This window comes from Salvelinus fontinalis, chromosome 4 (assembly GCF_029448725.1).
Source record: "Salvelinus fontinalis isolate EN_2023a chromosome 4, ASM2944872v1, whole genome shotgun sequence".
NCBI classification, from domain to species: domain Eukaryota; kingdom Metazoa; phylum Chordata; class Actinopteri; order Salmoniformes; family Salmonidae; genus Salvelinus; species Salvelinus fontinalis.
In genome coordinates this window covers 65,381,630-65,407,923 of record NC_074668.1, presented here as the reverse complement: position 1 = coordinate 65,407,923, position 26,294 = coordinate 65,381,630, and the positions used below count along the sequence as shown (strand labels likewise).

At 42.9% G+C, this 26,294-nt stretch overlaps 1 protein-coding gene across 4 annotated transcripts in view; it reads left to right on the top strand.

The window, feature by feature from the left end:
* Nucleotides 1-4,105: 4,105 nt before the first annotated feature.
* The window catches only part of LOC129854200 (RNA-binding Raly-like protein), a 68,219-nt gene continuing 46,030 nt past the window's right edge, over nucleotides 4,106-26,294 (top strand). The window contains exons 1-2 of one of the 4 annotated variants that reach the window (XM_055920995.1): nucleotides 4,106-4,386; nucleotides 23,713-23,788. In XM_055920995.1, the coding sequence (XP_055776970.1) occupies nucleotides 4,347-4,386; nucleotides 23,713-23,788 (116 nt within the window). In that variant the 5' untranslated portion in view covers nucleotides 4,106-4,346. Of the gene's footprint in view, nucleotides 4,387-14,677; nucleotides 14,898-23,712; nucleotides 23,789-26,294 lie in introns of those variants that run through there. The other 3 variants (XM_055920994.1, XM_055920993.1, XM_055920992.1) reach the window with 3 other exon arrangements.

Sequence of the window (26,294 nt, the reverse complement as noted above, 5' to 3'; positions counted from 1 at the left end):
TCAGCACAAAGACAACAGGAGCACTGCCTCCGCTAATCAAGCACCATTTCAACATCATCAAACAACTAGGCTATGTATGCTTAGTTTAATACAGTGAAAACAAACTTAAAGATAACAAAAACAATTTAGCCCAATCAATGCTCCTAAATATCATGTGGCTGTCGATGGTACTGAACAGACAACGAGAGACTGTAGATGTGTGAGTATTAGAGAAAACAGAGCGAGAGTGTGTAAGTGTGTGTGTGGATTAGAAGAGAGATTATAAAAGAGGCTTTATCTCTGCTAGAGCTGTTATCTGTGTGTAGAGGCAGACATTTTCTCATATGCACACAAACAGATGTACAGACACACACGCATACACAGGCACTAACACACACACGCTGTTGATGGAGCAAGCCAGCCACGTAGGGCAAAATCATGTACCGTGTTTGAAGCAAATTGAAAATCAGTGGTGAGGGTTCTTTCCTGTGTGAAGACAGAAAAATGCAGAGTGCGGCAAAACAACAAAATGCAAAGAAAAGATGACAGTGTCAACTCACAGCTACAGTACTGTGTGTGTGTGTGTGTGTGTGTGTGTGTGTGTGTGTGTGTGTGTGTGTGTGTGTGTGTGTGTGTGTGTGTGTGTGTGTGTGTGTGCATGTGCAAGTAAAAAAAAAAATAAGTTGACTCACCCTACTTGTAGACTAGTTGAAAGCCAATGCCATACTCCTCTCTTTCATGTTGGCTAAACGGTCTATGGCTCTGTCATACTTTTAGTTTTTGTTTGTCCTAGGCTACCGAGCTAACTTCCTTGCATGGGCAACAATGAACCAGCTAAGTTAGCTAGCTAGTTAACTTGAACCTACAAGGCTACATATTGAACTTCAATCGTCTCATAATCTTCGCCGTCATAATCATTGGCCTGTACAGAGACTTAAGTCAAAACCACAAATCCAAATCCCCATCTCCATCCATGGCTTAGGAAAGGGTCTGTTTTAGCAAGCTGGCTACTGCAGGACAACAACACAGCCAGACCAGAAACAAATGTTTACTCCTGAATGTACAGTATTTAGGCTTGCTATAATAAAGGGGTTGAATACTTATTGACTCAAAACATTTCAGATTTACATTGTTATTAACCTTTCACGAGCCTCAACCACGGATCCGGGAGCACCCCCCACCCCCACACTGATTAGCATCGCTAGCATAGCGTCACAATTAAATAGTAGCATCTAAATATCATTAAATCACAAGTCCAAGACACCTAATGAAAGATACAGATCTTGTGAATAAAGCCACCATTTCAGATTTTTTAAATGTTTTACAGGGAAGACACAATATGTAAATCTATTAGGTAAACACGTTAGCAAAAGACACCATTTTTCTTTGTCCACCATTTTTTCTCAACACCAGTAGCTATCACCAATTCGGCTAAACTAAGATATTGATAGCCACTAACCAAGAAAAAAACTCATCAGATGACAGTCTGATAACATATTTATGGTATAGGATAGGTTTTGTTAGAAAAATGTGCATATTTCAGGTATAAATCATAGTTTGCCATTGCAGCCACCATCACAAATCTCACCAAAGCGACTAGAATTACTACAGAGAGCAACGTGTTTTACCAATTTACTCATCATAAAACATTTCTTAAAAATACACAGCACATAGCAATGGAAAGACACAGATCTTGTGAATTCAGACAATATTTCAGATGTTCTAAGTGTTTTACAGCGAAAACACAATAAATCGTTATATTAGCATACCACATATGCAAACGTTACCCGACCATTGATTCAAGCCAAAGAGAGCGATATCGTTATCATCGCCAAAATATATTAATTTTTTCACTAACCTTCTCAGAAGTCTTCCGATGGCACTCATGTAACATCATATTACAACATACATATAGAGTTTGTTCAAAAATGTGCATATTTAGCCATAAAAAAACGTGGTTATACAATGACAATACTAGCAAAACTAGCCTGAAAATGTCGGTCGCCATCTTTCACAGTGATCTTGTCTCATGGATATCTATTCATAAACTTGACAAAAAAAATATTAGTTGGACAGCTATCGAAAGACAAATTAGTTCTTAATGCAATCGCTGATTTACATTTCTAAAATTATCCTTACTGTGCAATACAGGGTTCGCCAAGCGAAGCTATGCCGAACAAAATGGCGGAATATGCGTTTAAAATTTTTCGACAGAACAACGATTTATCATCTTAAATATTTCGTACTATGAGGTGATCTTCCATCAGATTCTTGGGCAATGTATCCTTTCTTGGGTCTAATCTTCTTTTGGTCGAAAGATGCCCTCTGTCCGTCGAAATGCCCACCAACGTTCGACCGGGACCCCGAAACGTGCCCGGCTCTTCAAAGAACATCACATAGAAATGCCTCAAAATTGCACTAAACGGATATAAATTGCTATAAAACGGTTTAAATTAACTACCTTATGATGTTTCTAACACCTATAACGAGTAAAAACATGACCGACGGTATATTACTGGCTAAACCAAGGCTTGGAAAAAGGCCAGTCAGATATCCTTCTTCGGTTGAGCGCAGAGTCCAAAAGAACGCTACTTCCGGTATTTTGTGATTTATAGAGCCCATGATTGCGCAATCGACTCCATTCAAATTGTCACCACTTACTGACATCTAGAGGAAGGCGTGGGCAGTGTTTGTATCCTCATAGGATTTACAGTGGCTTTAAAACTGATCTGGAACCAGAGGCCAAGAGTTCTGAAAACTCACTCACTGGGAGGAAAAGTGCTGTAGAATGAGTTCTGTTCCACTCAGAGACATAATTCAAACGGCTATAGAAACTAGAGAGTGTTTTCTATCCAATAATAACAATAATATGCATATTGTACGAGCAAGAATTGAGTACTAGGCAGTTTAATCTGTAGAGCAAATTATGCTAATGCGAAACAGCACCCCCTATATTCTCAACTGGTTAACTTGTAATAATTTCAAAAAACAAAATTCCACTTCGAAATTGTGGGGTACTGTGTATAGATCAGTGGCACAAAATCTAAATATCATGCATTTTCAATTTGGGCTGTGGAAAATGTCAAGGGGTGTGAATACTTTCTGAAGGCATTGTATGAGTGTTTAAAGGTAGGTGTCCACACTGTCGAGTTGTCTGATGGGGTACTCTCGGTATTGACGTGTTTCTGTTGTTGAGTAAATGACTGGTTAATCAAGTGCAGGGAAACAAACACCAGAGGTCTGCTATACCTGTCTGTAATCTCTAGCTCCTCACCCTAATCACATTGCACTCGAGGGACACTGCCTGTGTTTATAATGTATGTGTGTGAGCGTGTGTTCAGCGTTTGATTGCGTGCATGTGTGTGTGTGTCTTAGCCTCAGTAGAATGACTCTGTCTTAGATAAGGCTTAATTAATGTTGCTCTCTCCACAACAGAGAGGTGAGTCTCCCCCCTCTCTCTTTCTCTCCCACCCCATTCCTCTCTCTATCGCTCCCCCCACTCTCTCTATCGCTCGCTCTCCCCGCCCTCTCTGTCTCCCTCCCCCTTCCCCTCATCCTCAAGTATCTCCACTGTTAACTCATCCAGTTGTCACCCACAACACCCACATTCTCTGTATGACGTGTGTGTGTTTGGTGTGTGTGAGTGCCTGTGTATAATGCCTTCCCTGTGTGATATGAGGTCAGTGGTTAGCTCCTCTCGCGTTCTCTGTATGTGGCTCTGCTTTGTCCTCAGATTCATGTTCCTCTCTTAGACCCCTGCCCTCCCCTGTCCCCCTTCACTCCCTCAGCCCCCGGCTGTGGATAGAGTTACCCTCTCTTCACCACACACACACACACACACACACACACACACACACACACACACACACACACACACACACACACACACACACACACACACACACACACACACACACACACACACACACACACACACACACACACACACACACGTACTTCTTGGCAGCTCTCTCTTTGCCTGGGCAGGCTCTATAAACCCTGAGCCCCAGCCAGGCTCCTCTTGCTGTGAAAAAACAATTTACACACTCACACTAACCCCCCCTGCCTGCTGGAGCTAATGGGCTAACCCAGTGCTTCCTCTGTCCACCCCCGCTGCAGAGGGACAGATGGTACATACTGTTGGTGCTGCTCTAACTGCTCTGTCATTGATTCAGTAGTAACACAGTCGTCAGTCCACAGCCTGCTTGCCTGCAGAGAGAGAGCCAAAACAGGAAGAGAGAAAGAGAGGACATAAGGAGAGAGGAAAAGAGAGTGATTGTGAGAGAGAGAAGCAGGGAAAGCATCCAGCCATCTGTCTGTCTCCAGTCTGAAAGCCACAGCCGCCCTCTTTGTTTGGCGTCCCTGATATGACCCTGTTTAAAAGTGAGCACCACCGCAGCCCACGATGTGAGTATGCCAGGCTATAGATACCACTCTATGTGTCTGTGTCCCTATATTTTAGTGTGTATGTACTCATCTCCTATTCACTCTCTCTCTCTGCTTATACCTCCCTTCTACCTCATACCTCCTTCCCTATTTTTGTCTCTCCCCGTCTCTCCCTTTTTTCACCCCCCTTTTTCTACTTTCACTCCCCTTTCTTTCACATCTCTTTTCTCCTTCCTTCCTCCCTACTTTCTCTTGGTTTCTCTCCCACTGCCTCTCTATTCCCTAAATCGTCCCATCTCTATTTCCCCTCTCCTTACTCTATCCCCCTTTCTCTCTCCCTCTGGTATTTCCTCATGCCGACCCTTACGCCTGGCCAGGGATAACCCTGTCTAATGGAACGAGAGACAGAACGAGAGAAGGAGAGAGAGGAGTGAGTGAGGTAGTGAAAGGATCCTGAGTTGAGGTGACAGGAACGCGACTGTTTACTCTCCGAACACAGCTGTGCTAAACAAGAACTGGAGAGGTGTGTTTGAGAGGACGTGTTATGTGTCTGTCATTCATGTGTGTGTGTGTGTGTGTGTGTGTGTGTGTGTGTGTGTGTGTGTGTGTGTGTGTGTGTGTGTGTGTGTGTGTGTGTGTGTGTGTGTGTGTGTACGTGGGTGCTTGTGAGAGAGAGATAGCCAGACAGAGACAGCCAGACAGAGAGGAAGAAAGAGATCACTTATGCATGTCTACATACATGCTACAGTATGTGTGAGCATGGGTGCATGAGATTGAGTTACGACAGATGTCCGTAACTGTGATAGTGTGCTGGCCAACAGAATGGTGCTGGTTTTGGACTCTCTGAGGCGTCAGGCTGTGTGCTTGACAGGCTCTCCTGCACTGCTAGACTGTGTGAATCGATCTTAGACCAGAGCAGCTCAGGAGGAAGAATAAGGGCACAGGGTCAGCTCTCTCTCACTGGAGCAGAGAGGACAGAGAGAGAGAATCTTCAGGACCCGAGGGCTAGAGCTGAACCTTCTACCCAGCTGAGCTTACACTGGAGTTGTCAATAATTGTGGAGACTGGGATTACATCGGTGCACAGGGAAGATGCTATTTCTATTGCACATCTTAGCCACTGCATGCGTGTATGTGTGTGTGTGCATGTGTGCATGTGTATGATTCTGGGCCTTGGGGGATGCCACTGTTTCTGGTGTGTGAGCCAACACAGAATGAGATTCATTTTCACCTTTGACAGAGCAGTTATTAGATACTGGTATGTCTGTCTGTCTGTATTGCTGTCTCTAACTAGAGTATCGGACTGTCCTGAAAATAACTAGAATATCAGACAGTCCAGAAAAAGAGAGAAAGGGCGAGGGGGAGAATACATTTATTAAAGGCCCACTGCAGTCAAAAACATGATTTGACTATGTTTTAAATACAGTATATTACCACACTATGAGGTTGGAATAATACTGTGAAATTGTAAAAATGATGATAATGCCCTTTTAGTGTAAGAGCTGTTTGAAAAGACCACAATTTAAGCTTGTTTTGGTGGGATGGAGTTTTGTCCTTCCATGGTGACATCACGATGTGGTAAATTAGTTAATAGACCAATAAGAAAGAGAGTTCCAAACCTCTCTGCCAATAAAAGATAGTCTGTTTTTCCTTACCAACTCAGACCACTCCCAGACAGTTCTAGCAAAATTCTTAGTTGAGAAATGTCCCTTTGCTAAGAAGCTATCTTTCTTTTTGACCATTTTATTTGAAAACAATCACAATGACCTGATGCATAAAAAAATCATGACAGGCCTTATGGAAACAGCTAATTTGTCAGTAAAACTTCCCATTGTCGACAAAACGAAATACGCTAGACAACGTGGGATATTTATTTTGTCTGTGAAATAGATTATGCAACAACTGCGGTGGAAAAGCTTTTATGTGCAAATATTGACAGAAAAACCATAATGCCTCAGTAAACTTGGAGTCACGTGATGATGTTGTAGGCTACTACCACCACGACATGGAAAACAATGCAGTTTATAGGCAGATGAAATAAATTTTGATGAACAATTTCCAATAAATATCGAGGGTAGGCTATCATTTAAATGATGCTGATGTCATGATGATAGGTGTTTGGCTGCCAATTCTAAAAATAAAAAAGGATCTTGCTTTTATCCATATCATCTTATTACCTACACTGTCAACCTTATCAGCTGACTTTTGTCCAAAGAGCATGAGCCAAAACCAGATTGGGTTCGTATGCTATTTATCGCAATTTTTTCGCAGTTTTTGTGACAAAACCATACGTAGTGTTAAAAATGCAATGGAAACACATTCAACTTTAGTTTTTTATTCAGTACGTGAAACTTAAGGCTCGATTCAATCAGATCCACTTTAGCCAACATCCACATAGCAGTTGTTTTGACGATGTCTTAGGTGGAACTGCATTACAGCTGTCAAAAGTGGCTCGGCATTATACCTAAAGAGGACATTGCCATTGGCGGCACAGAGTAGCATTAACAGAAATCCCATGCAGCCTTGTTTACAAGTGGAACACTGGAATATGAGATGTAATTTACACCTCCATTAGGATGATAGAATTCGTTATTATTTAGTTGAATGATTTTTCAATTTAAGAGTAATTATTTCTATATAGCCTACGCTTTCTTGTTCTGAACTTCTTATTCGAGTGGGGCGGGTGTGGCTTCGTGACGATGGTCGCAAGAGCAGCTGCTCACTGATTTGACAGCCAACACCGCCGAAACATCGCTATACGGTCATCTGCTATCGCAGGTTAGTGCTTGATCTGATTGAATCTAGGCCTTAAGCGCAAAAGTGCTTTTATGTGAACTGTCATCACATGCAGTATTTTATTTGCTAAAAAGTCAGTTTGATTGAAACCTCTGGTGGGAAAATGCACATATATTGCTTTAATATCCGCATTGAAATCTGTCGCCAAATGGATGGAAGTTTAGCTAGTAAGGTACTTAAATGTTACCCAGAAATGATTTAATATTGATATTTTAAAAAATTGATCCATTGGACCTTTAAGGGTTATAGAGCTTTTAAGGAACAGAGAAAGAAAATATTTACAAAAATAACCGAAAAAGCTAGAGAGAGACAGTGAGAGGATGAGAGAGGGAGGAAGAGTCCTCAGAGAGTGAAAAAGATAGAGAGAGACAGAGTGAGAGGGTGAGAGAGGGAGGAAGAGTCCTCAGAGAGTGAAAAAGATAGAGAGAGACAGAGTGAGAGGGTGAGAGAGGGAGGAAGAGTCCTCAGAGAGTGAAAAAGATAGAAAGAGACAGAGTGAGAGGGTGAGAGAGGGAGGAAGAGTCCTCAGAGAGTGAAAAAGATAGAGAGAGACAGTGAGAGGATGAGAGAGGGAGGAAGAGTCCTCAGAGAGTGAAAAAGATAGAGATCCGGAACAGAACTAGATCCAAATGCTCTTCTCTCGTGTGTTTAGTATACTAAGCGCATGAACTTAGGACCCGCTGGGCACAAACTGGTCGAATCAAAATTGTTTCAATGTAATTTGTCAACGTATTTTGGCGTGGAATCTACGTGGAAAATACATTGGATTAAAAAAAACATCAACATAAACTATTGTTTTGAGGGTGACAATTTGACGGTGAAATTGCAACCACAGCATTATGCCATAATTGTAACCAATTTTCAACATAGACAAACCTTGTATAAAATATGTTGAACCTTTGAAACAACATTAGATCTTCAACGTTATAACCACTATCAGAAAAAAACTGGGCAGCACCTCCTACTGGAGAGTTGATCTGCAACTATTCATTTGTTCTCCCATTCAGCGTTTAAACTTAACCCATCTTTTATATTTGTCACTGACTACTACCAATGTGCTATCGTGAAAATGATTACGGAGAGATCTCTTAATAACTATACATTCACTGTTTGTCTATAAATTGATGATTGATATGTTGGATTCATGTCTCATTACAACCAAAAATCTAAGTTAAAGAATAGGACTAAATCAAATCAAACTTTATTGAAAGTGCATTTAACCTGTCTAGGATCAGCGTGGCGCTAGCGGCACACCCCCCCCCCCCCCCCCCACTGAAAAACCAGTGCCGCGAAATTCAAAAAAAATATTTTTTTTAAATATTTAACTTTCACACATTAAAGTCCAATACAGCTAATGAAAGACACAGATCTTGTGAATCCAGTCAACATTTCCGATTTTTAAAATGTTTTACAGGGAAGACACAATATGTAAAGATGTACATCTATTACCTAAAAACACATTAGCATAATCCACCATCTTTTATTTGTCCACCAACACCAGTAGCCATCACCAATTCGGCTAAACTAAGATATTTATAGCCCCTAACCAACAAAAAAACTCATCAGATGACAGTCTGATAACATATTTATGGTATGGGATAGGTTTTGTTAGAAAAAAGTGCATATTTCAGGTAGATATCATAGTTTACAATTGCACCCACCGTCACAAATGGAATAGAAAAACTACTTAGAGCAACGTGTTTACCTACTTACTAATCATCAAACATTTCGTAAAAATACACAGCATACACGAATCGAAAGACACAGATCCTGTGAATACAGACAATATTTCAGATTTTCTAAGTGTCTTACAGCGAAAACACAATAAATCGTTATATTAGCTTAGCACATAGCAATTAGCAGCCCAGCATTGATTCTAGCCAAAGTGAGCGATAAAAGTCAACATCGCCAAAAGATATTAATTTTTTCACTAACCTTCTCAGAATTCTTCCGATGACACTCCTGTAACATCATATTACACATTCCATATAGAGTTTGATCGCAAATGTTTATATTTAGCCACCAAAATCATGGTTAGACAATGTGAAATGTAGACAAGCTGGTAAAGAAAAAGTCCTTGCGCCACTTAGACAGTGATCTACTCTTATACATAAATACTCATAAACGTGACTAAAAAATATAGGGTGGACAGGGATTGATAGACAATTTAATTCTTAATACAATTGCGGAATAACATTTTTTAATTTATCCTTACTTTTCAATACAGTTTGCGCCTAGCGAAGCTACGTCATAAAACATGGCGTCCTAAGCCACTAAAATGTTTCGACAGAAACACGATTTATCATAATAAAAATGTCCTACCTTGAGCTGTTCTTCCATCAGTATCTTGGGCAAAGGATCCTTTCTTGGGAGAAATCGTCTTTTGGTGGAAAGCTGTCCTCTTGCCATGTGGAAATGTCAACTGCGTTCGGGATGAACTGAAAAGCGTGCCCAACTTTTCACATCGTTGCAAAAATAAATGTCCCAAAATCGCACTAAACGGATATAAATTGCTATAAAACGCTTTAAATTAACTACCTTATGATGTTTTTAACTCCTATAACGAGTGAAAAGATGACCGGAGAAATATAACAGGCTAAACTAACGCTTGGAACAGGAGCGGGTCGGTGTCCAGCACGCGCGTTACGCACCAAGGAAAGACTTGCTAGCTACAGGGTTTTTTGATTTATAGGGCCTGTGAAGGCGCAATCGACCCCATTGGAATCGTCATCACGTAAAGGCATCCAGGGGAAGACGTAAGAAGTGTCCGTATAGTCATAGCAATATCAGTGCCGTTTTAACTGACTTCAGAACAGTGGCCAACATTTCTGAAATCTGAATCCATGTCAGGGAAATTGCTGTAGAATGGGCTCTGTTCCACTTAGAGACAAAATTTCAACTCCTATAGAAACTATAGACTGTTTTCTATCCAATAATAATAATAATATGCATATTGTACGATCAAGGATTTTGTGGGAAGCCGTTTCAAAAATTAGCCAAATTAGCATAAATAGTCTAAACAGCGCCCCCATCCCCAACAGGTTAAAGTTGGATTAGATTTGAGGCATTGGACAACCTCCCTGGTCTTCATGGTTGATTCTGTGTTTGAAATGCACTACTCGACTGAGGGACCTTACAGATAGTATATGTGCGGTACAGAGATGCGGTAGTCATTCAAAGATCATGTTAAACACTATTATTGCACAAAGCGAGAGTCCATGCAACTTATTATGTGCCTTGTTAAGCACATTTTTACTCCTGAACTTTATTTAGGCTTGCCATAACCAGTGGTGTAAAGTACTTAAGTAAAAATACTTTAAAGTACTAATTAAGCAGTTTTTGGGCCGTATCTGTCTGTACTTTACTATTAATATTTTTGACAACTTTTACTTTTATTTCACTACATTCCTAAAGATTTTTTTAAACGTTTTACTCCATACATTTTCTCTGACACCCAAAAGTACTAGTTACAATTTGAATGCTTAGCAGGACAGGATGGTCCAATTCACACACTTATCAAAAGAACATCCCTGGCCATCTCTACTGCCTCTGATCTGACGGACTCACTAAACACAAATCATGTCTGAGTGTTGGAATATCCCCCAGGCTATCTGTAAATAAAAATTCATAAAAAAATCATGCCATCTGTTTTGCTTAATATAAGGAATTTGAAATGTGATACTTAATTATGTTTTAGCAATTACATTTACCATTGATACTTAAGTATATTTAAAACCAAATACTTTTAGACTTTTACTCAAGTAGTATTTTACTGGATGGCTTTTACTTTTACTTGAGTCATTTTCAATTAAGGTACGGTATCTTTACTTTACTTTTACTTAAGTATGACAATTGGGTACTTTTTACACAATTGGCAATAACAAAGGGGTGGAATGCTTATTGACACAAGACATTTCAGCTTTTAATTTTGAATGAATTAGTAAGAAAATTTAAAAACATAATTCGACTGACATTATGGGGTATTGTGTGCAGGCCAGTGACAAAAACAAATCTCAATTGAATCCATTTAAAATTCAGGCTGTAACACAACAAGATGTGGAAAAAGTCAAGGAGTGTGAATACTTTCTGAAGGCACTGTATACGCTATATTCTTCAAGAATCAATGGGTACATATCATTAATTTACAAGTCCAAAAATGTATGTTGCAACTACGGATTGCCCCTTTAACAGGTAGTGACCTTCATACAGCAGAACCATGTCGCCATTTCAATGTGATCCATTAACCTGTCCCCAAAAATGTTTTCTGTCCACTGTTCCACAAATGTCAAGCAAAATCTTTCCCTTGTCCCGCATTTGGGTTTTTAAGATTTGGACATCCTAATTCCAACCGGTGGAAACATTGCTACTGCAAGAATTTGAGTAGAATTTGCAGTTCTATATGTGAAAAACAATCGCGTGGAAGTTTTTAAATATATGAAACAGCAAATGTGATTTTCACATCTGAAAGTTAATATGCGAAGCTGCAAATTTCACATGTGAAACTGCAAATTTCACATGTGAGGTGAACACCTTTTATTCTCCTCACATGTAAAACTCTAAATGTAATACATTTGAAAATATGGTTTCACGTGTGAAATTTAAGCTCCGCATGTGATAGTGAGAGCCATTACAGTAGATCCATTAGAGAAGAGGTGTTATGAATAAATAAACACAGCAGCACCAGCAGGCTCACCAGACAGACCCCCTGAGACTGGTCCACCCAGAGCACATCTCCCCACAGCACCACGCTCTCAGAGGGCAGAGTGTGTGGTGTCCTTACAGCATACGGTATACCTGTATATTACTAGCAAAAGTCATATGAAATGAAGTATGTCTAAGAATGCAGTGAGAGAGGTACGGCCAGGCAGCTTGTATCAGAAACAAAGAGCAGGACCACTGGAGCGGCTGAGTTTCATGTATCTGACTCATGAAAATGTTTTTTTTCACATAATTTTTTCATGTGTTGTTTTGTAAGGGCAATAATGCAACTGTCAGGAATGCTGTGATGTACCCCCAGTACTGTCTTTCTAACCTATACTCTCTCCCTCTATCCCCCTTTCTCTCTCCTTCAACAGTCTCACCCCCGTCTTTTTCTCCATCCTCTCTCTCCCTCTCACGCCCACTCCCCGTCATGCTGCTTTGTTAGGCCTATTGTTATGACAGTGATGTCGTTGATTGCTCAGCTTGTGATATCATCAGTAAGAACCCTGTCAGCAGACTCTGATTTGAGATCAAATGGACCAGGACTGCAGTCAGAGAAAGCAGATGGGAGTGATCCAGGAAGTGAGATCTGAGAACAGCACGATTGTAGAGACTGCATTGTGTGTCAGCATGATGTGAACAGGCAGACGGGCTGTGCTTTAACAGTCTCGTTTGACAAACTACCCATTCCGCCACTGCAGAATGCCAGCCTCGTGTATGTGTGATAGGCGATGCCACTTGCCAAAAACACACAGGGCTCCACGCTGTGCAGGATCCCCCACAATTCATCTGTTCCTGGAGCGCACAAAACTGCCAAAATGTCACTCCACTCTCTACACAGTTCAGGGCTCTCATTACATCATCTTTTCCACATCGGGGGCTTGACTCCCAGTTTAAGAGGTCACAGCATTTGCCTGAGTAAAAAACTAATTAAAAACAAAGCCTAATTCCAAGTAGGATGTTTTTGCTTATGCATATCCTCCTCTCTTCCAGGTAATGTGATTAAGCTGGCTTTAGATATGAGCATTTACCATAGCTGGTGGTGAGGCAGAGTAGAGGTCAGTGGGAGAGGCAGGAGCCAACAGTCAGTCAGTACACGGCAGTAGGGATTATGGATTTATAATCCTGTGGTTATGATTACAACTCATTTCATGTGACCTTGGTTTTGGTCACACTGACAGACAGTCACTGGCTGCAGCCACTTGTTTGATGATGCATCTCTGTTTCAGTTTACTGGTTTTGTGGTTGATGAGATTCTATTACGAGTCCTCCACCCTTTCAGGCCTCTTTGTCATCATGTTCACAGACTTCAACACAGAGATTGTGGAGATAAACTCATGAACAAGGGATAATCAGAATCGAGGTCAATGCATTGTTCATTTTGTCAGATTAGGAACTGAATTGGAATTTGTGTGTTTTCCATGTTACATTAATAGTGGGGTTGAAAAAGTGGAGTTAGTGTTTGTCACAATAGTTAATTCCTACCCCTGCTGTTGTACTCTAATCAGAAATTCAATAAGGAATTGAATAGAAAAATATGCATATAACATCTTGTCGATGACTGTGTAACGATTGTCGTCGGGAGAAGGAGAGGAGGATCAAAGTGCAGCATGGTACGTATCCATAATACTCAGCTTGTGATATCCAGACAGGAGGGAGACTCTGGCTGCTCCGGACTAGAGGGCGATGCTGGAGGCTCCGGACTAGAGGGTGACGCTGGAGGCTCCGGACTAGAGGGCGTCGCTGGAGGCTCCGGACTAGAGGGCGTCGCTGGAGGCCTCGTGCCATAACTCCTCACTGGAGGCTTCGTGACATGGATCTTCACTGGAGGCTTCGTGCCATGGATCATCACTGGAGGCTTCGTGCTATGGATCATCAGTCGAGGCTTCTTGCCATGGAGCATCACTGGAGGCTTCGTGCCATGGATCATCACTGGAGGCTTCTTGCCATGGATCATCACTGGAGGCTTCGTGCCATGGGTCATTACTGGAGGCTTCGTGCCATGGATCATCACTGGAGGCTTCGTGCCATGGATTATCACTGGAGGCCTCTTGCCATGGATTATCACTGGAGGCTTCGTGCCATAGATCATCACTGGAAGCTTCTTGCCATGGATCATCACTGGAGGCTTTGTGTCATGGATTATCCTGGAGGCTTCGTGCCATGGATTATCACTGGAGGCTTCTTGCCATGGATCATCACTGTAGGCTTCGTGCCATGGATCATCACTGGAGGCTTCTTGCCATGGATCATCACTGGAATGGAGAGACACACAGGAGGCCTGGCTCTGGGAGAAGGCACAGGACTCACCAGGCTGGGGAGACATGCAGGAGGCCTTGTCCTTGGCCGAGGCACCGGATACACTGGGCCGTGGAGGCGCACTGGAGGTCTCGAGAAAAAAGCCTGCACAACCCGTCCTGGCTGTATGGTGACTTTGGCCCTGCACCTGCGGGGCACAGGCACAGGACGCACTGGGCTGTGCAGACCCACTGTGTCTCCAGTGCGCAAAGCTGGCGAAGGATAACTCGGGCCGAAGAGACGCACTGGAGACCAGATGCGCTGAGCCGGCATCATCCCTCCTGGCTCGATGTCCACTCTAGCCCGGCAGATGCGAGGAGCTGCGATGTAGCGCACCGGGCTATGAACACATACTGGAGACACCGTGCGCTCCACCGCATAGCACGGTGCCTGACCAGTACGACGCTCACCACGGTAATCACGGGGAGTTAGCTTAGGTCTCCTACCTGACTCCACCAATCTCCCCGTGTGCCTCCCCCCCCCCCAACATTTCTGGGGCTGCCTCTCGTGCACTTCTCCTCGAGCCAACTCCTCATAGCGTCGCTGCTCCGCTTTAGCTGCCTCCAGCTCCTTTTTCGGACGGCGATACTCTCCCGGCTGTGCCCATGGTCCCTTGCCATCCAAAATTTCCTCCCATGTCCAGGAGTCCATTTTCCCACGCTGCTTGGTCCTTTGTTGGTGGGTGGTTCTGTAACGATTGTCGTCGGGAGAAGGAGAGGAGGACCAAAGTGCAGCGCGGTACGTATCCCATAATACTTTTAATCAAGATGAATACACAAACAAAAACATCAAAACGACCAACGAACAGTTCTGACAGGTGCAACAAACACTAACCAGAAAATAACCACCCACAAACAAAAGTGGGAAAACAGGCTACCTAAGTATGGCTCTCAATCAGAGACAACGATAGACAGCTGCCTCTGATTGAGAACCATACCAGGCCAAACACATAGAAATATAAAACCTAGACCTACAACATAGAATACCCACCCACATCACACCCTGACCAAACTAAAAATAGAAACATACAAAAACAAACAGGTGTGACAGACTGTTTGTTTTTTACTGTAGACCTGTGTTCATGTTATAAAGTGCAATCTGTGTAGGCTTCAAAAATCGTATGAACTTTCCCCAAATTCCCAGGTTCTTTACAAATCCTGGTTGGAGGTTTCTGAAATTTCTGCTCATTCTCTCCTGATTTCAGAAATCTTTCAACCTGAATTTCTGAAAAAACCCTGAATTTTGGGAAAGTTAGCGTAATTTTGCAAATTTGCAATCCTGAATGGGTTGACCAATCTGCTCAGGGTGCCTGGCCAACTAATGTGTGCACTGGCTGCACTGTGGAGACTGTACTATAGCCTCATTCATGTATATGTATGTGACCACTTTGAGTCCCTTTGAGTCTGTTAGCATCCTCCCTGGTTTTTCCGTAATAGACTCTCAATCTGTGTCCGCTGTGCAGGTGGGTCCTCTGTTTCCAAACCCCTCAACACAAAATGCTCTTCCACCCCCATAGTGCTAATGCCACCTCTGGAAGCCTGCCATTTAGACAACAACAACAGAACACATAAGTGTCAAAAATTGTCCCTCTTGTCACTCTAGTCCTGTTCTATCCCCAGCAGACATTAAAAGCATTGTGGTTGTGTTTTTAGATGTTTTTAGTGTTGAGAGGCATCCTGGAATGTGTTTGGATTGAGATCACAGTGGGAAAGCTAATTACATTGTATTGCTTTTGTTTCCTTTCATCTCTCCCTGTCATTATTGTTGTTCCTTGAAACCAATTGAGTTTTATTGTCATATTGCATTTGACTCTGTTACAGGCCATTTATATATGGTACATGTTCTCATCGTAGCATTGGTTATGGAAGGCAAAAATACTCACATCATGCTTGACAAGCACACTTTGCATAACACCATCGTAGGTTGCCATCAGCTGAAAACATTGCAATGTCCGTTGTTACAAAATCAATAAAGATACAAAATATCTGAACAGCTAAATGCAGAGCAGGAAGTGAGAAGGCGGTCAGGGGCAACTTTTATCTTCAACAGGAAAAGTTTAAAAAATCACTGTATAATGTATTTTAAGAGATCCGGTTTTTCTACAGTCAAAATATTACAACAGCCACAAGGCGATTGAGAACCAAAGCAGCCATGACTGCAGTTGTTTAACATAGCAGTCAATCTATTTCCTGTAGTCTCAAAATTATGACATGTTTTGTTTTATGTAATAAAGTTTTATGTAAAATAAATATTTCTACTTCAAATGGAGCACACTTTGTTAAACCGCAGTGGGCTAAATCTGGCTCACACAGTGTTTCTTGGTAGTCTTCAACAAATCTACTTGAAACAAAAGTATACACCTCACACAGATGGTAACGCACCTGTACCATGTCAGATATAAAGTTGAAATTAATTACATTTTGAGTTTGCATCCCAATATTAGACTTTATATGCATCACAGAAACCTTTTAATGTAGAAACACAGGATTTTTAATAATATTCCACCCATGAAGCCGCTAGATTTGATTTGGTCATTTGACTGCAGGAAAGGGAAATAATGTAATTCAAATAAGTTGACTCACTCACATAAGTACACCTGGATGCATATACATTTTAAAGACATCCTCCAGAAATGTATGAACGTTTACTGTTGAAAAGTGATATCCCTAGTATAAATAAAGTAAAGTGCAGACACTAAAGTAAAATTGTGTTTTTTAGACACAACTGTAAACTTCAAGGAGTAGGACATTCAATGAGTTGGTCTGATGGGAACCCGTGATGTCATTGGCCTCCCCCTTGCTTGAGCATCTGCAATCCAAAGTTAAATCTAGAATTGGCTTCCTATTTCGCAACAAAGCCTCCTTCACTCATGCTGCCAAACATACCCTCGTAAAACTGACTGATCCTTGACTTCTGCGATGTCATTTACAAAATAGCCTCCAACACTCTACTCAGCAAATTGGATGCAGTCTGTCACAGTGCCATCCGTTTTGTCACAAAAGCCCCGTATACTACCCGCCACTGCGACCTGTATTCTCTCGTTGACTGGTCTTCGCTACGTATTCGTTGCCAAACCCACTGGCTCCAGGTCATCTATAAGTCTTTGCTAGGTAAAGCTCCGCCTTATCTCAGCTCACTGGTCACCATAGCAACAACCACCCATAGCATGCACTCCAGCAGGTATTTTCACTGGTCATTCCCAAAGCCAACAACACCTCCTTTGGCTGCCTTTCCTTCCAGTTCTCTGCTGCCAATGACTGGAACGAATTGCAAAACCACTGAAGTTGGAGACATATCTCCCGCACTAACTTTAAGCGTCAGCTGTCAGAGCAGCTTACTGATCGCTGTAGTTGTACACAGCCCATCTGTAAATAGCCCATCCAACCAACTACCTACCTCATCCCGATATTTGTTTTAGTTTTTCTGCTCTTTTGCACACCAGTATTTCTACTTGCACATCCTCATCTGCACATCTATCACTCCAGTGTAAATTGCTAAATTGTAATTACTTTGCCACTATTGGCCTATTTATTGCCTATTGTGTTATTGACTGTATGTTCAAATCAAATCAAATTTTATTTGTCACATACACATGGTTAGCAGATGTTAATGCGAGTGTAGCGAAATGCTTGTGCTTCTAGTTCCGACAATGCAGTAATAACCAACGAGTAATCTAACCTAAAAATTCCACAACTACTACCTTATACTCACACAAGTGTAAAGGGATAAAGAATATGTACATAAAGATATATGAATGAGTGATGGTACAGAACGGCATAGGCAAGATGCAGTAGATGGTATAGAGTACAGTATATACATATGAGATGAGTAATGTAGGGTATATAAACATAAAGTGGCATAGTTTAAAGTGGCTAGTGATACATGTATTACTAGCCGGTGATGCGTTGTGCAGATCTCACTACCCTCTGGAGAGCCTTAAGGTTGTGGGCGGAGCAGTTGCCGTACCAGGCGGTGATACAGTCCGACAGAATGCTCTCGATTGTGCATCCTTAAAAGTTTGTGAGTGTTTTTGGTGACAAGCCAAATTTCTTCAGCGTCCTGAGGTTGAAGAGGCGCTGCTGGGCCTTCTTCACAACGCTGTCTGTGTGGGTGGACCAATTCAGTTTGTCCGTGATGTGTACGCCGAGTGTCTTCTTATTGTCTCGGCCTTTAGGCCTATAGATCACAGTCACAAGGCATATTAATTAACAGGTTATGGGGGTAGGGGGGGGCTTGGCTTCCCTAGTTATTTTACTCAGGCACCGCTACTGTTTGTAATCAGGTGATAAATGAGGTGAAAAGCCGATTGGAGTGCCACTTTAAAACACGGTTTTCCTTGTTTAGGCTAATAGCTATGGCTTCTATCTGAGCACATGGCACGTGGTAATTGTCTGCAATTCACACCTCCCGTGTAGATGGCGATTATTAGCATAGCACTCCCCCAAACATCCCTTTGTTCAATGAGCAATTTGAAGCCTTTTCCACTTCAGTCGGCAGTGTCATTTTTTGTGGACAACTGTAACACTTTTTTTAACCCAGCGTGAACTGGCAGGAATACACCATTTGTTGATGCAATTTTCCGACTTGGCAGCGGAACGCACCCAGATAGTGCTCCCTCTCATTTACCCATCTCAGAGCCTGTCTCATTCCCCTAGCTCAGAGCCTGTCTCATTACCCTAACTCAGAGCCTGTCTCATTCTCCCAGCTCAGTCTGTCTCATTACCCTAGCTCAGAGCCTCTCATTTACCCATCTCAGAGCCTGTCTCATTCTCCCAGCTCAGAGCCTGTCTCGTTCCCCTAGCTGAGAGTCTGTCTCATTACCCTAGCTCAGAGCCTGTCTCATTCTCCCAGCTCAGAGTCTGTCTCATTACCCTAGCTCAGAGCCTCTCATTTACCCATCTCAGAGCCTGTCTCATTACCCATCTCAGAGCCTGTCTCATTCCCCTAGCTCAGAGTCTGTCTCATTACCCTAGCTCAGAGCCTGTCTCATTCTCCCAGCTCAGAGTCTGTCTCATTACCCTAGCTCAGAGCTTCTCATTTACCCATTTTAGAGCCTGTCTCATTATCCCAGCTCAGAGTCTGTCTCATTTCCCTAGCTGAGAGCCTCTCATTTACCCATCTCAGAGCCTGTCTCATTCTCCCAGCTCAGAGTCTGTCTCATTCCCCTAGCTCAGAGCCTCTCATTTACCCATCTCAGAGCCTGTCTCATTCCCCTAGCTCGGAGCCTGTCTAATTACCCCAGCTCAGAGTCTGTCTCATTCCTCAAGCTCAGAGTCTGTCTCATTCCCCTAGCTCAGAGCCTGTCTCATTCCCCCAGCTCAGAGCATGTCTCATTCCCCAAGCTCAGAGCCTGTCTCATTCCCCAAGCTCAGAGTCTGTCTCATTCCCCAAGCTCAGAGCCTGTCTCATTACCCCAGCTCAGAACCTGTCTTATTACCCCAGCTCAGAGCCTGTTTCATTCATCCATCTCATAGCCTGTCTCATTCCCCCAGCTCATAGCCTGTCTCATTCCCCTAGCTCAGAGTGTGCCTCATTCACCCATCTTCCCCATTTCGACTACTCTAGGTTTAACTATATGGAACCATGTGGCTTGGGAGCAGTGTTGCCCACTCAAAATGAGAACTTTGAAATTATCAAAAACTATACAGCAGTTTTCTGTAGTGCAGAGTTATGGCGAGATGAGACATTGAGAGTTGCAACATGTGAAATTGAATGGAAATGTAGCAACATACTGGTGGCTATTTGAACATATACAATCATGTTCATGAGGGTGATGCGTTTCCTCTAGGCTCCATGTTGGTCTACTGTACTTCAAACCACCCACTCACCACTGGTCAGGTTGCTTACGAGTCGAAAAGTCTCTCAAACAGCCAAACAAAAGATCACATCAACAACAAAGTCAAAATTATTGGCACGCTAATCATGTTCTGTCCCCTGCAGACATTGAAAGCTTTGTAGTTGTGTTTTTTAGCGTTGAGAGGCATCCTGCTTTGTGGTTAAATGGAGAAGGCAGTAGGGAAATGTAATTGCCTTGTGTTGTAGTGTGTTTACCAAACAACACATCCCTCTCTCCTGAGGCTGGTCCCCTGTAGAGCAGGATGCATGGGCACATACTGACTCTTTCTCTCTCTCTCTCTCTCTCTCTCTCTCTCTCTCTCTCTCTCTCTCTCTCTCTCTCTCTCTCTCTCTCTCTCTCTCTCTCTCTCTCTCTCTCTCTCTCTCTCTCTCTCTCTCTCTATCTCTCTCTCTCTCTCTCTCTCCTCTCTCTCTCTCTCTCTCTCTCTCTCTGTAAAGTCTTTATCATGTAATCGATTAACTCAGTAAACATAACAAGAGGGACAGTATTCCCCCAACCGTGTTGTAGTCACTACTGAAGCCTGTGGGGTTAACGTTATAGTGATGCAGCTAACCTGCGATATCATCTCAATGCTACTAATGGCTATTTCTAAATTCGTTTTGATAGGGTATAGAGTGCCTTGCAAAATAATTCATCCCCCTTGGCATTTTTCCTATTTTGTTGTATTACAACCTGTAATTTAAATAGATTTTTATTTGGATTTCATGTAATGGACATACGCAAAATAGTTCAAATTGGTTAAGTTAATTTAATATTTATTTTCAAACAATTAAACAAACAAAATTAAAACAGAAAAGTGGTGCGTGCATATGTATTCACCCCCTTTGCTATCAAGTCCCTAAATAAGATCTGGTGCAACCAAGTACCTTCAGAAGTCACATAATTATTTCAATAAAGTCCACCTGTGTGCAATCTAAGTGTCACATGATCTGTTACATGATCTCAGTAGATATACACCTGTTCTGAAAGGCCCCAGAGTCTGCAACACCACTAAGCAAGCGCCACCACCAAGCAAGCGTCACCACCAAGCACGCGGCACCATGAAGACCAAGGAGCTCTCCAAACAGGTCAGGGACAAAGTTGTGGAGAAGTACATATCAGGGTTGGGTTATAAAAAAATATCCAAAACTTTGAACATCCCACGGAGCACCATTAAATCCATTATTAAAAAATGGAAAGAATATGGCACCACAACAAACCTGCCAAGAGAGGGCCGCCCACCAAAACTCATAGACTAGGCAAGGAGGGCATTAATCAGAGAGGTATCAAAGAAACCCTGGGAAATTGGAGTATCTGTCCACAGGACCACTTTAAGCTGTACATTCCGTAGAGCTAGGCTTTACGGAAGAGTGGCCAGAAAAAAAAGCCATTGCTAAAAGAGAAAAATAAGCAAAAACGTTTTGTGTTTGCCAAAAGGCATGTGGGGGACTCCCCAAACATATGGAAGAAGGTACTCTGGTCAGATGAGACTACAATTTAGCTTTTTGGCCATCAAGTAAAACGCAATGTCTGGCGCAAACCCAACAATTCTCATCACCCCGAGAACACCATCACCATGTTTTTCATCGGCAGGGACTGGGAAACTTGTCAGAATTGAAGGGATGATGGATGGCGCTAAATACAGGGAAATTCTTGAGAGAAACCTGTTTGTCTTCCAGAGATTTGAGACTGGGACGGAGGTTCACCTTCCAGCAGGACAATGACCCAAAGCATACTGCTAAAGCAAGACTCGAGTGGTTTAAGGGGAAACATTTAAATGTCTTGGAATGGCCTAGTCAAAGCTCAGACCTCAATCCAATTGAGAATCTGTGGTATGACTTAAAGCTTGCTGTACACCAGCGGAACCCATCCAACTTGAAGGAGCTGGAGCAGTTTTGCCTTGAAGAATGGGCAAAAATCCCAATGGCTAGATGTGCCAAGCTTATAGAGACATACCCCAAGAGACATGCAGCTGTAATTGCTGAAAAAGGTGTCTCTACAAAGTATTGGCTTTGGGGGGGGGTGAATAGTTATGCATGCTCAAGTTTTCAATTTTTTTGTCTTATTTCTTGTTTGTTTCACAATATTTAAAAAGAAAATCATTTTCAAAGTGGTAGGCCATGTTGTGTAAATCAAATGACACAACCTCCCCCCAAAAATCCATTTTAATTCCAGGTTGTAAGGCAATAAAATAGGAAAAATGCAAAGGGGGTGAATACTTTCGCAAGCCACTGTAGCTGTGGGCTTGGGGGGTGGTTTCAAATGCTCTTCTAAATGTCTCTTCAGAAGACATGAAATTGTTAGAAATTACATTCACCAAGGCATATTCCTACCAGCAGTGTGTATACTTTGCTTGTTTGTGCATACTGTATCTGTCTGTAGGTGATTGTTGACCCATGTGTGCCACTGGATGTGGACAGGAGGCAGCGGACAGCGGGGTGCGTTGTCAAAACTCTGCAGACTGAGAGCCCATACATTCCCTGTGACAGACGGAGGGCAATTAGGCAGCACAGCTCCGCTTATCAGGCATGCTGTCACTGTGGGAGGCTAGGCTGGCCATGGGCCTGAGCTCCAGAGGACTGCCACTCTGCCAGCCTGACCCACCCTGCTAACCCCAGCAGGGAGAGCCCGAGCCGGGCAATGCGGTGGAGGAGACCTAGGTCACACCCGGACCCTGGAGGACAGGCAAATTAGCTTGGTCAGGATATAAAAAGGGGAGGGCAAACCTACACAAAGGCACACACATACAGCATATGTTTTACTATCCTTGTGGGGACCTAAAATGTACTTTCATTTAAAATCCTTACCCCAAACCTAACCCTAACTCCTAACCCTAAACCTAACCCCTAACCGTAATTCTAACCCTAATTGTAATCCTAACCCTAAATCTAAAATAGCCTTTGTCCTCATGGGGACCTGGGAATTTTCCTTGTTTTACTATCCTTGTGGGGATTTTGGGTTTTTTACAGAACCCACAAGGATAATAATACAAGCCCACCACACACACAAAGATGCACACTCCCCCATTACATCTCTCTCTCTGCAGCCGGCTCAGTCACGCTCTAGTCCCCTCTCCCATCTGTCCATGTTAGAATGGCCTCTCTTCTCTGAACCACCATCCCCTCTCACACGCCATGAAGGGAGAGGTGCTGGCATGTGCAATAATCAAGATGGCTCCGGTATAATTGAGCCGTGGGGATGGTGTGTGAATGTTGTGTTTGTGTGTGTGTGTGTGTGTGTGTGTGTGTGTGTGTGTGTGTGTGTGTGTGTGTGTGTGTGTGTGTGTGTGTGTGTGTGTGTGTGTGTGTGTGTGTGTGTGTGTGTGCGAATGTATGTGTGTGTGTGTGTGTGTGTGTGCGCAAATATGTGTGCAAGTCGGAATGACCAGTGCCATGTGTCTCAACGCCAGTGAGCTAATGTGCTGTGACAAGAGTCTCTTGATGTACAGACTTGTGTGTTTCTGATGCTGGTTGGAGCCAACAGAGACACAGTTAGTGTCAGTGTGTAGATAGACAGCCTGGGTGGCAGTCTGTTTCTGCCAACCACTGTCGTTTTCATGCCACATGACGACAACAACAAAAGTCAATTGCTAGAGTAAAAACAGAAAAGATATGGTTTGTTAAAGCAGAAACAGCCTGATATTCGTAGTGCTGGAGCGAGTTATGCCATACTGTGCCATGCCTTTTCATACCTGACTGCTTGTGATGCTCTTTACAGACATTAGCATGAGTGGAGAGCTGAAGTCCAGCCGTTCCAGGGCCGGCAGCAAGAGACCCAGCAGCAATCCATACGGGTGAGTCTCATATCAGTTTATACACTTTCACATCACTTTAGACTGCCAACCTGCATGTCACACACACACACACACACTCTTCTCTCTGTTATGTGTGCCCTACAGCAGCACCCCTGCTGCCGTGGCAAATATCCCACCTCGTGATGGGTTGTGGGTAATGAAATAAGGTTGTTGCTGGGTGTGTTTGCCCCTGCTGAGAAATGGGATAAACCAGAGAAACACACGCACGAACGCACACACACACACACACACACACACACACACACACACACACACACACACACACACACACACACACACACACACACACACACACACACACACACACACACACACACACACACACACACACACACACACACACACACACACACACACACACATATATATATTTTATACTATATAATAATTTATACCATGGCATTGTTGAATACTCGTTTCTGATTGACTTGAAGGACATTCTAGAGCGTGCATTATTTCCATATAAAGCACAGTATATTTGAACGGTAGAATTCAATGGCTTTAGTTCATTCTTATATGTTCTATGTTTCAGTTGCTTTTGAAAGCAAAAGTCGCATTGAAAACATTATTGGCATTGTTGATTTCGATTTTCCTAATAGCAAGCTAGGACTGATGGTTTTGTTGCAGCAGAATTTGGGGTGAGCTGTTGTAACTACTCAAGGAACATTTTCTGTTTTGAACTGTGATGTTATGCCTTGCGTAGACTCCTGTTATGTCGACACCCTAACACAAGGCCATTGTGTTCTGGAACTGTTGCTCTTAGAAAAGATCTGTTGCGTAACAGTATGATTGTATTATGACCTCCCACTATATAAGGGGCATGAAACCATTTATTCTTTGAGTTGTTCCCTGTTGAATCAGAGATAGATCTCCCATGCAGCTGCTTGATTGAAGATATTTCTGTTATACAATTAAATAGTCTCTGCCTTAATCATTGGATCAAATTTTCCACAACAGTTTAGTTAGCTAAACTAGCAAGTCTGTTTGCTTGGTTACCAAGGCAACTACTGTAGCTATCTAGTAAACTTGCTACCTACTGCAGTGGAGGGTCTACCTGCAAATGAACACATTTTTAGCAGCAAATGTGTTAAATTATAGTCATGATATAAAAGGGACAATCAACTCAGGGCTCTATGTGTTCTCTGGAAAATAATGCAACTCTGTGGAAGGTCAGTTCCACTCCGCTAACACGTTGTGGAGCACATCTTCCACGTCATTCACTATTTTACATAGAACGCCTAGCCCCTCATTGATTATCCCTTACATACTGTATGTTCTATCTGAGCTGTCTTAGTCAATGTTTGAATCAATCTGTTGATAAAGTGCATGCATGTGATTGGATCTGATTATGGTTGACTGTTAGCCATTGGATACGCAGCTCTGCAGCTACACCAGAGTTCTGGTAACTGTGCTGAGATAGCTGGAGGAACATATGTCATATCAGGACAGCAACACTATACATTCATGGTCAAATATATTGCCACCCTTTACAATGGAGTGAAATGGAGCAGAATGTTCTGTTTTCTCTTTTTAAAACTGTGTGGTATGTGACCCTAGAGGTTACTATGGTGATGCCAGTATTCCCTGTCCATCCCGGGGAGCTCCAGGGATCACCCCAAGGATGGAAATCACTCTGGTGTATCGTATGTGGTTATAGCAGGAATGTTCCGCCCACACCCTGCCCTTCAGGTGCCTTTAATCTGCATCACACCTCCCTCTCTGTCTGACCAGCCCTGTCCCCTAACCCCTAACCCTAGGTTCAAGTCCACATCTCAGTTCAACCCTAGCCTCAACCACAACTCTAACCGTAACCCTAGCTTCATGTCCACATCCTGGTACAACCCTAACCCTCAACAAGGCTGTTCCCTCATACCAATGGAACCCCTTTTCTTTCCACGCCCACCCCCTCCCACACTACCCCAGTCTCCTCCCCCTGCACCTGTCACCCTCACCTCTCTCCAACAGAGTGGTCTCCACTGATGTAGGACATGTAACACACACCTGGGATAACAGACATAGACAATGCTTTGAACACAGCAAAGGCACACTTCAGTGATGGAATGTAGAAGAGAGTAAGATAACAGAGAGACACCTGACATTCAAGCAGGCAGCATTCACACCATGACACAGCTCATATATGTAGTCCAGTGTGACTTCAAATAGACATCAAACACCTAGCAGAAATAGACACACCTGGTAGTTCAGATAAGTAGCAATGGACTTCAAACACCTAGCAACACACCTGGCCACACACATTACGTCATATTATAGCTTCTCTCTCTCTCTCTCTCTCTCTCTCTCTCTCTCTCTCTCTCTCTCTCTCTCTCTCTCTCTCTCTCTCTCTCTCTCTCTCTCTCTCTCTCTCTCTCTCTCTCTCTCTCTCTCTCTCTCTCTCTCTCTCTCTCTCTCTCTCTCTCTCTCTCTCTCTCTCTTCTGGCTCTTCTGGCTCTCTCTGGCTCTCTCTCTCATCTGTCTCACTGAGGAC